Raw genomic sequence first — 12557 nt, forward strand, 5'->3', positions numbered from 1 at the left:
TATAACGATGATTACAAGGGCTAACTCACCACTCAAAGAGGAAAACAACAATTAAAAAAAAATACCAGTAGAATGTTTCTAAATTATCCTTGTCATTACTATTATTTGAACTGAAAACTGCCAGTTTCAATTTGAAGTCGAACTCCTTCGAAAAAAGGCAATACGGACACAGGTGACATAACGCTTCCCATGAAATTCAATTCCCGCTGCGCTTGCGCACGTGATCCAATATATAATTTGCAGGCTTGCGTAAAACGATCGTGTGTATTTGAAAACATTTAGATTATACATACGAATGTATATGTACTATGTCTATGATATTTCTTGGGAATAATTGTTCTAGGAACTGTTTTTATGGTTTGTAGAAATGATTTGTTATAACGGTTGGTTGTATTAGTATCTTTGGCCGAAGATTGCAGGTTCAAATCCAGGTAAATAAATAAATATAAATATCTATATTTGACGACCTACGTGGTCGAGTAGTACACCGGTTTTCATGGGTACGCCAATCCGAAGTCCCGGGTTCGATTCCCGGCCGAGTCGATGTTGTAAAAGTTCATTAGTTTTCTATGTCGTCTTGGGTCTGGGTATCTGGTACCGTAGTTACTTCTGATTTTCCATTACATTTAGCTACTTACATTAGGATCAGAGTAATGTATTTGATGTTGTCCAATATTTATTTATATGGAGGCAAGAATGCTAGCATCATTTCCCCGTTGAATCACAACGTATATAATTGGCGACTTTGATTAATTACCTTTATATAACATTTATTATATAATTTTATTTATTAGTGTATAATAGAGATATATATTATTTATACATCATATTTATGTATGTAGTAAGTATAAGTATTAGTGTGCAAATATTTGTATGTAAGTTTATGACTGCACCGCCGGTTTTAAAGATTTCTCTCTGATTGGGTTGTCTGGAAGAGATGGCTAATAAACCATAAGACCGCCCGTACAACACTTTGAATCTACATTTTGTTTTATATTCTATTTAACGTTTTTGTATTTTATTAATTTTGTGTAACTTACTTTTTTTTTGTTTTTGTTTGTGATGTACAGTAAAGTATAGTTCATTCATTCATATATGAGGTTATACATGCTGTTATTAATATAAGAGATCCTATGGCGCCAACAACAACAACAGCCTGTAAATTTCTACTGCTGGGATAAAGGCCTCCTCTCCCTTCAAGGATTGGAACATATTCCACCATGCTGTTCCCCTGCGGTTTGGTGGAATACACATGTGGCAAAATTTCTATGAAATTTGTCACATGCAGGTTTCCTCACGATGTTTTCCTTCACCGTCACGAGATGAATTGTAAAGACAAATTAAGCACATGAATCAGCGGTGCTTGCCAGGATTTGAACCCGCAATCATCGGTTAAGATGCACGCGTTCTAACCACTGGGCCATCTCGACTCGGATATTTTACCGCTGGGTTTTTAGTGGGTATTACGGTGTACTTAGCCGAACTAGATCATGCTGGGTCTCAGCGAGTCACAAACCGGCCCCCCCCCCCATTCCTACTTAATGTGGGGGAAACGTATAACGCTTTTTATTTTTTCCAGCGATAAAAAAGGTTGTTATTAAAAATAGATAATGATTTTAAAAAGGCTCTCTGCGTGAAATTTTCTTATAAAACGTTTAAGATTATATAATATTGTGAGGTAGCATTTTTCGCACGTCTGTGTGTAGACAAACAGATAATTTTAACGTTAAAAAGCGTTAAAAGCATCGTTATAAAGATCGTTGCACACTCAACGTTTAAAACGTTTTAAATTATTATTTTAAATATACTTAAGTTGGTAGGTAAGTACACGATATATTATTTAAGTAGGCTATAAACACATTTACATAATACGAGATGTTATTATATATAATATTAATTATAAAGGTATATATATTAAACATAAAGGTATGACCAGTAAAAAACTCAATAGCTACTATTTTATAGTTACTCATAATGAAATAATCAAAATATACTTTAGTGAGAATGCATTTGTAGGGATTTAGGATCGCATTAAATTTTACAGAACTAAACGTAAAGTTACCACAGGTTCGTAACGTAAATTTTGCCTATTATACACTCAAAATTACTCTTTACAAACATTATGTATATTATATTATATATTCTGCTTAAAAGTTAATAAATATTAGCAAGAATTATCATATATATATAGACTTGTGATTATTATAGAACAATGTATGAAATGATGTATCATGCATGAACTCCAGACGTGAAATCTTCAACGTGTCAACAAAGAAGTCCAATAACTTTAAATCAATTCGAAATTTGATCTTTGATCTTGGAGTATGCGACAAGTTGAATTAACAGCCACTTTACGGTAAAAAAAAATTATTAAAAATGTGAAGTTTAAAATCAAATCATTCCGATTGTGTCCTCAACCTAACACCGCCGTCGGAGCTATCAATAAAGCTAACAAACAAACAGTCAGGTTTTATGTTACTAATGCATCATAAAACCCTTTGTGTTGCCGGGAATCGAACTTGTGAACTTTAAAACGGCGTTGTTTTAAACTTTCAAAACGTTTATTTGCTTTTTATTTCGCTATTTATAAATACATATATTTAATTGATTTGAAATATATTGCTTGGATTATTATTAATTTATTTATATTGTAAAATAAGTATCTTGTAGATCATTACATAGTATAAAAAAAGTCACTTACCTCTGTCTGTCCCTATGTATGCTTAGATATATAAAATAACGCAACGGATTTTGATGCTGTTTTTTTTTAATAAATAGAGTGATTCGAGAGGAAGTTTTTTGTGTACAATACATGGACAATATAGTAAAGAAACACTGATAATTTTAGAAGTTTGTAATGTGGTGTCGTAAATAAACAAATTCTGTTGTATATTTAGTATCAGTATTGTACCCGTGCAAAGCCGGGACGCTAGTTATATATAAAATTTAATTCAATTACTTGATAGTAGTAGGTAGCTGTTAGAGTTCTGTCTGTATATTTAAATGATAAAAACGCGTAGAGCTAATACTTGTTGACTTCCAGGCAGGATATATTACATACATATATAATTGTATTTAACTAACATGATACTATATTTTTAAATGTTGAAAAAGTAATTCTGAGTTCTATGCCGGCTTCCTCTGGGTTGAATCTGTATTTCGAACCGGTGGTAGCTTCACTTAATATAGTTTGTTAAATGGCGAATCATTAGTGCAAACAACAAAAACAGCCTGTAAATTTCCTATTGATGAGCTAAAGCCTTCTCTCCCTTTTAGGAAAATGTTTGGATCATATTCCAACACGCTGTTCCAATGCGGGTTAGTGGAATACATGTAACAGAATATCGTTGCAATTAGACATGCAGGTTCCTTCACAATGTTTTCTTTCGAGCACGAGATGAAATATAAAACAAATTGTAAGCCTATAAAGTATTTTAAATATAATATTTATAAATAATCATTATGTTATATAACTTCTAGCTGTTGAGCTATATTCAGTCACAGAATTATATGAATGTAATGAATACTTTTTGGTTTGACGTTTTTATAAATAAAAGTAGAAATAGAATATTATTACATTTGACATGGGAATTGTTAATCTGGGGTTTAAATACGGAAGATAATGGATGGATTGGAAAGAAAACTGTAAGAATAAATATTGTAAACCATATTAAATATTGTTAATTATTTGATGTTCCTGTTTATCTGAAGCTGGGTCTACAAAATTAAGTGGTGCTCGCCTGGATTTGAACCCGCAATCATCGTTTAAGATGCACGCGTTCTAACCACTGGGCATGGATACAAACGTCATCATAGCTCTTTAAACTTGACCAAGTATAAAAGGGCATATCCGCCATTCATATGTTTGTACAATACACACACGTTCAATATTTGTTGATATTGATAAACGATTAAACAAACATGTTACCGTACATATCTCCTAAACTAACATGTCGAACATGATGTAAGTAATATTTTGATTTGCCCTGTTTTATATGTTTATAAAGATATAGGTATAAATGCTATCACAACTCAAATAGCATACAAAATTGTGATATTGCTACATACGAATTATCTAAATATATATCCATTCTATAATAATTTCATATGTATATTGCTTTTTAGATTTGATAATTAATATTATTGGTAATATTTTACATGTAACATAGTTTTATATTAATATACTAATACCATAAATATGAATTTTGTATGTCTGTCCCTCTTTTACCAAACCAATGAAACGATTTTGATGCAGCTTAGCATTATTATTATTTACTTTGCTTATATATGCAAGTAAACTTTGAACTCCATAAACATAGCTAGATAAGATAGATAGATAAACTTCTTTATTGCACACACGTAAAGTTGACAATAAGTAAGTAAGAATAGACAATAAGTAATAAGTAAGAAATTGACAAGAGAAAACATTAGTATGCAAAGGCGGTCTTATCACTATTAGTGATCTATTAGTGATCAAAGCCTATTTTTTATTGCCAAACAACCCTTTTAAACAAGAACGACGCCTCGGGCGACATCTAGTTTTTATAAATAAACTTTTTTTTTAATTAAGAGTAAATATATATTGTAAGAGTCGAGATGGCCCAGTGGTTAGAACGCGTGCATCTTAACCGATGATTGTGGGTTCAAACCCAGGCAAGCGCTGTGCTTAATTTGTCTTTATAATTCATCTCGTGCTCAGCGGTGAAGGAAAACATCGTGAGGAAACCTGCATGTGACAATTTTCATAGAAATTCTGCCACAGTGAATTCCACCAACCCGCATTGGAACAGCGTGGTGGAATATGTTCCAAACCTTCTCCTCGAAGGGAGAGCAGGCCTTTGGCCCAGCAGTGGGAATTTACAGGCTGTTGTTGTTGTTGTATATGTTGTATGTATTTGTCTGTGTTGTGATTGGAGGGAAAATTGGCTTAGATGGAATTCCGAGGAACAAATGAATCCTAAAAATATAAATCAATATATCTACTGAACCATTCGAAGATAATCCAAATTAGTAGAGTCAGTCATAACAGTATTAGTGACATAAAAAGCTTCCAACGTGACACGGTCATATGAAATAGAGCAGAAATATTGTAGAGTGACCATTTCTATGCGTATATTAGGGATTATGGTACTCGAATGTAAAGTAACACACAATTACTTGGTGGTAGGACTGTACAAGCCCGTCTGGGTAGGTTATCCACTCATCAGTTATTCTACCGCCATATAACAGTACTCAGTATTGTTGTGTTCCGGTTTGAAGGGTGAGTGAGCTAGTGTAACTACAGGCACAAGGGACGTAACATCTTAGTTCCCAAGGGTGGTGGCACATTGACGATGTAAGGCATAGTTAATATTTTGGTCATTGTCTATGGGTGATGGTGACTACTTATGATAGTAAGGTGGCCCATATGCTCGTCCGCCAACTTATACCATAAAAAATTTACAGTAAAGTAAAGTAACTTACGCTATCGAGATCTTTTTTTAAGCAGAAGGATTTTACTAAATAATTATTAATTTTTAGTTTTATTCCCCATCCTAGTGGGGGAACTAGAAACCTCTCTTCTACAAACATTTAATCAATTTCGGTTCAGTAGTTGAGCTATGATAAAGCAAGATACAGACAGACTGAATTACGTTTGACCTACCACCCACCTACTACCAACCTACCACCAATATAAAAAGTGCCTAAATATTTTGTTATATGATACAAAAGTAACGTGATGCTTTATTGCAATTAACAATTGTTTGTGGTTGTTAGGTATTTTAAAATTGTTTGTTTCATAACTAAATAGATTTATCTATTACAAAGATATCGCTAAATCCACACTATAATATTATAGCGTCAAATTTCGATAATATAATATAGTATTATAGGTTCAAATCTCTAGATGAAATCCTTAAATATATATAATTTATATATTCAAATATACATCGTTGGCCTATCTTTAAAATAGAAAAATATGTTTTATAATAATACATGTGACAAATAACACATTTTTTATTTAATCAATAATATTTTATAGTGTTGCCATTAATAATATTAATTAAACCAAATCGCATGGTCACACAGGAAACCTTATCAAATACAATCGCTTTGTATTTTAATTAGAAGTGTGATAAATATTTGGCAATATGCTATGTATTGTTATATATTTGACAATGACCTATATAATTTTTTTGGTATAAATATTGTTGTATATAATTATCACTTGAAAGGAAGAAATAAATGTTTATTAGGATACGACATAACTATAAAAAAAACAACATAAATTAAAACATATTAACTAACTACAGGCACAAGGGACATAGCATCTTAGTTTCCAAGGTTGGTGGCGCATTGACGATGTAAGGAATAGTTAATATTTCTTACAGCATCATTGTCTATGTGTGTCCACCAACCTATTCCATAAAAAAAAGATTATAACTTTTAATATTATAACTACTACCTAAATTTAATCTACAAAAAGAAACTTGGTGATAGGGTTTTGTTCCTCAATAGTCTCGATTAGCATTCGTTCATCTCTAATTTTGCTCCTAAACAGTAATACATTGTAGTCTTGTATGTGCTTTGGGTTTACAGGCACAATTTAGCATTATAGCTGATAATGTTTGTTCAAGGTGTAGGGCATGGTTAATGTTTCCCATAGTACCGATGGTAATTAATAAATTACCTCAACATCAGATACCCCATTGGCTAGTCTTTTTTGAGAGTCGTTTCTAATCAAATCAAATCAATTTTATGTAAGTTACTTAACAATGAAGCGTTTTTGAATCTAAAATAATAAAACACTACCACCGTTTCGGAAAACCTCCTTCAGAAACGGCAAGAAACTCGCATAGATGCTCTATCGAAACAAACAGATTTACAATGCTGTTCTTTATAATAATTAGTATCCTGTGATGGAACCCTAGCCTAACTCCAAGCGTTTTTTTTTTTTTACTGAAAAGTACTCTCTTTATGAATAATAAGATTTATTTATTAGTTTAATCTGTAATAAACTTTTTAAATTTATTAAATGATCATTTGATTATTATATTTCCCGGTATCTTATTATATATGCGTATAGCATTGCCCAAAAACGTTCTCACGTTTACAAGTTTGTTCTTATTTCTTGTATTAATATTATGTATATCAGCTTTTATGGAATTTTGACATTTTTAGTTAGTAGAATTATTTGATTTAAAATACACAACCGAACTCAAATTGCTTTATTTAATATAGAAGTATTATACTTTCTTATGGATGGTCAATTGAAACAGTACCACTAAAAAAAGAAAGTTGAAACAGTAAAACCGTATACATTGCCCCACAAAGGACTAACTGACTCTATGCAGTCAAGTAACAGGAGTAACAAGGTCCTTTAGTCCTTGTACCATCACCATTATGACCCGCTTACCATTCAAATCAGAACACAATACTTAATTCTTAATTTTGCTGTTTGCAGGTGGAATATGAGTTATTTATATCGGAGATACTGATTTGCGAAAAGCACTAATTAGTATTGTCAATGATAATAAATGATTAGATAATGAATACCTGTAACATGTCTGAGGGGTGATAAGTTGAATAGTGCTGTCTTTTTCTAACGAATGTCAAAAGAAATATGACAAAAAGAGATAACTAGTTAATCAAACATCCGTTTCTTACGCTTGTGTTTAACGTATATTTATTTAATAAATGATTATCATTGTTCGTAAATCACTAACACTGATTGGAAAGGTTATATAGGAGAAATTAAATAGTTTTGCCCATAGTTGTTAAATAACTCACCAACCTCCTGCCCTTATCCCAAATTTTTTGGGGTCAGCGCAGCATGTCTGCTCCTTCCATACTTCTCTGTCAGACGCCATCTCACAAGTAACATTCTTTCTAACCAAATCGTCTTTCACACAATCCATCCATCGTTTCCTCGGTCGTCCTCTACCTCTATATCCATCCACATCCATGCTCAAGACCTTCCTCACAATATGTTCCCCATTCCTCCGCACTGGTAAAAGTAAACTTGAATAAATTATATTTTGATTTTGATTATATAATCGATTTTTTTTAATAGTTAGGTACTGTATAAATCTTGACCGCGTGCAATGGTGGCAAGGACGCTAGCAGAATTTCCCCGTTGAATCGCAATTACGATCCTCTGGGCAAAAAGAACCAGTTCTCCTGTCACCAGTGGAGGCGAGGTGTTATACTTTTAATGAAGGTTTTTGCGTTAATACTTAAAGATCCCAGTATTTCATAAGGATTTGATGTCTAATTGAATGATTTATATTTTTTATGTAAATGAATAATTTCAGTTATTATTGAATTTTATTAATTGTTTTAGGCTTCATTTTGTTAGTCAATGCAAAACAAATGTTTTCTCAGTCCTATAAAAAAAAACAGTCATTATATAAACTGTGTCGATTTTAATTAACTTCCCTTTTTTAAAGAAAACTTAATGAGTTTAGGTTTTATTTAATATAACTTTTAAATTAATCAAACTCACCTCAATAGATCAACATATATATGACTCTATATCTTAAGATTAACGTCTATAGCAGCATATATTTATTCAAGGATGTTTATTTTTAAATATATATTTCTTATTCATGAATAATGCACTAATACATTTTTATTCATTTTATTTACTTGTTTGGGAATCCAATGTGATATAAAAAATATCTTATTCGATAAATTAGTTTTAGTAATGTGTCATTGACATCACAACAAAACAAAAAAAGGTTGTTGCGCGTACTATCTATAACAAAAAAAAGTATTCAACAGATAATATAAATAAATACGTTGTCCAAAAATTATGAACTATAAATAAATCTCATGACAACCTTAAAAGTCATAATCATTATTAAAGTAATTTTAAAAGTCAACTCTATATATGTATATACACTTATTAACTTATTTAAAAATGGAATTATATATTTTTCATGAAGTATTTGATTTCAATCAACAAGATTATAAATGTAGAGCCTACATGTTGCATCTCTACATTGCACACTTATACTTTTAAAATAATTATTATATGACATTAATTCGATTATTAGTTATTATTTCATAAATAATAAGCAAGAAACCTGAATTGGTTATGGCATGTGAAAATCATATAACACAAGCGTTCGTGTTTACGGAACCCATCAAAATATATTTAAACATAGTTTTATACGCGTATTAAGGCTTGTCAGAAAGATTCGTCACGTACCAGACTTAGTAATGGCGTAAAGACTTCGAAAGTTGGATTCATGGCAATATTATATTAAAATATTGTTTTAAGTTTAGCTTAAAAACTTACTAAGATAACCATTATTAATAATAATATTATATATTTATATATATCTCGAATTGGAGTATAATAATTCGTCTGAGTGTAGTATTTCTGGTTTTTTATGTAGCGAAATCAATATGCGATATAACAAAGTGTAATATAATTTGATACATCAAATGGTCTATTTAAATATTTAGCCCATATTGTACCGTAGGCCCCGTAAAGCCTTTGCTCTGGCTTCGCGAGCTTAAAGCTTGTTTGTGGCAATGCACTTTTTTAACGACGCGTCGGACGCGTTCAAGATAAACTTCGATAATATTCTTGTCTCTACCTCTTATTTATCTAGTTTTTATCTTTAAAAATAGTCAATCACTAGAGTTATATCATAAAATATATAAGGACTATGAAAAAGTATATAAGTTTTTCAAATGCAACAGAATACATTAAATTTTAGGTCTTTCATAATGACCATAAATAAATTCGGTCTCTAAAAACGAATGTAAAGTTCGTTCGAAGCTCGAACGCGTCTGAAGGGGTAGCGGGACGCGGGGCGGGGCGCGGGCCGCATGCGTACCGACGGCCGGGGCAGCATTCCAGTAGTTCGACCGACCGCCGCGCGGCGCTACGTATCTACCCTGTCCGCGACGCACGCTCCTATACAAAGAACGCCTCAGTATTGTAAAAAATCTGTGATGTATTGATTAATTCCAACGTTTTACAAACACAAAAATCATCACCGGACAAAAGTTAACGCGTTTCGAGTCGAACGAGGAAGGTTTTTAGTGATTATATCGAAGTTTAGAGCGGGCCACGTCCCATAAAATTCCACATTTATCGATGAATAGAATCTAGTGTGGAGCACCGAACATGGTGGACCCTACGGTGCGATGAGTGAATTCGTTCGTGTTGTTGTGTAGAACGGACGTTTTATGATGTTTCGGTTTGGGAATAAAGTTTGTGTCTAAATATGGATTGGTATGCGAATTGGAGAGCTTAGAAAAAGTGGTTCGTGCCTTCGATCGGATATGAGAGTTTGTGAACGCTAAACTGACAGAATGGTGTCGTTTGCTTATTTCGGAATGCGACAAGCGCCCTGGACCCTGCTCGTCCTCGTCTTCTTCATCGAGAGCGTGATGGGAAACTACGCCAAATCCTTCTACATACATTGGAACACAACGAATAGTATATTCAGAATAGACAATACCGATCACGTATTCGACCTCAACAAAGGTAATGCACAGTTCGAATACGACCAAGTGAACATTATATGTCCCGTTTACGCTCCGGGAACGTTCGAGGAGGACACAGAGAAGTACATAATATACAATGTCAGCAAAGAAGAATACGATACGTGTAGGATAACCAATCCGAACCCTCGCATAATAGCGATATGCGACAAGCCGCACAAACTGATGTTTTTCACGATTACCTTCAGACCGTTCACGCCTCAGCCCGGCGGGCTCGAGTTCCTGCCGGGCAAAGACTACTACTTCATATCGACGTCGAGTAAAGACGACCTGCACAGACGCATCGGCGGGCGCTGCCTCAGTCATAACATGAAACTGGTGTTTCGTGTGTGCTGTAAGCCGGAGGACCAGCCGCCCGCGCCGCCGCCTCAGCCCACGCCTCCCCCGCCTCCGCCGCCGCCGACGACGCCACCGACCACGACCACCACGACGACCATCAAGCCGGTCACGAAAAAGACGCACAAGTACGATAAGACCCCCAACGAGGTTGTGAAGAGCGAGGAGCTGTCGTACTCGCGCGGGGCGGCGCTCGCCTCCTCCCTCGCGCTGGCCCTGGCCGCGAGCGCCGTCCTAGCGCCCCTGGCTCGGTGAATGTGCGCTAAAGCGGCGCGGCCACCGCGACCCGATCTTTTGGCCAAGCCCTCTTCGGCACACACCACACAAACACTACAATCCCTTCAGTCTCTAAACTATCCGGATTCTCTAGTCTTTACGTGAATTTGTGTGAAACATTGTGGTGGACGAAGGAATCATTAGTGTTTTTTTAAAATTGGAATGTTTGTGGAATTCTGTGAACGGATAACGGATTTTTTCGGATATTTCGTAAGTACGTAGTGTTGTGTGGATATGTTAATCTGGTGCCGAAAAGGATGAACGACTGTTTTTTTTAGAGTTGTGCAAAATTCCTAGTTATATCCAGAAAGTTCCATTGACAAATTTTTTAGTCTTTAAGGAACACTGAGCCTAATTTTACTATTGTAACTAAAGTATATCTGGCCTATTGAATAATCGAACTATTAATATTATACAAGAAGATCGGATAGCAGATGCTGCGACGTAGTTACGAACTCATTTAAATATATATATAAATATTAAAAAAAAAAACGTTAATATGTATAATGGTAATATAGATTTCTTAAACCATTAGGAATTAAATTTTTATATTTTCACTAATGCAATGAAGGATATTTGATTAAGAATTAGGATTCGAGTACTGAAATAGGAGAAATCTTATATAGAACGAAGTTAGGTAGATTTTAATTTAGTTCAAAAGACATTTTTTTTTTAATTTTCCATACGACCTAACGCTTAGAATTTATTTATATTAAAAAAAAAACTATGGACAAGTTCGAAGCTTGTTCATCCATACTGTGATTTTGGTTTTATTTAGGGTGTACTAATTTTCTATCTTTTTTTATATATGTGATATGTTTCTTTTTGTATTTAAAAAAATAATGCATTTCACCTCAATAATATTATTTACATGACTGACTTAAATGCTTCTCGAAATTTTCTTTTACGCATAACAGAGCATTTAATGACGTTTGATGATCGCAGTTCTCTTGAACTGTTTTTGAGTAATTGCTCAAAATGGCAGTAGCACTTCAAATCTAGCCTTAAAATTCATTTATATTAAGCTAACATCTGAAATAGGAAATATCTTTGAATTTACATTTGAAATCAGAAGTTAGAACCTCATGAACGATGGCAGCGAGTGTGTGAAGTTATCCTCAATTTTTGACGTGATGATGAAAATTTGACGTTTTCCAATTTTTTTGGGCTTTTTTTTTAGTACTCAATACGTTTTTTTTGAAGTAACTTTATTGTACTTTCTACATTTTATTTTATCACTATATAAATTATATGTAGAAAGTATTGTTAGTTAACATACTTGCTAACTATATATGACCAATTCACAAACTATGATAGTTTTGTCTTAAATAATATCTTATTATTGATTGAATGCAGTTTTAAAGATATTTAACTGTCATATTTATTTGTAACCGATGATTATACACATACAAGATTTACGGTCTGTATGTACAAAGCAACGT

At 33.4% G+C, this 12557-nt stretch overlaps 1 protein-coding gene across 1 annotated transcript; it reads left to right on the forward strand.

Moving 5' to 3' along the window:
- Positions 1-9864: 9864 nt before the first annotated feature.
- LOC124541053 (ephrin-B2a-like) lies at positions 9865-12238 on the forward strand. Its single transcript, XM_047118855.1, has one exon. The coding sequence runs from the start codon at positions 10312-10314 to the stop codon at positions 11092-11094; it is 783 nt and encodes a 260-aa protein (XP_046974811.1). The 5' UTR covers positions 9865-10311; the 3' UTR covers positions 11095-12238.
- Positions 12239-12557: the final 319 nt, after the last annotated feature.

Source organism: Vanessa cardui, chromosome 27 (assembly GCF_905220365.1).
Source record: "Vanessa cardui chromosome 27, ilVanCard2.1, whole genome shotgun sequence".
Classification (NCBI taxonomy): Eukaryota; Metazoa; Arthropoda; class Insecta; order Lepidoptera; family Nymphalidae; genus Vanessa; species Vanessa cardui.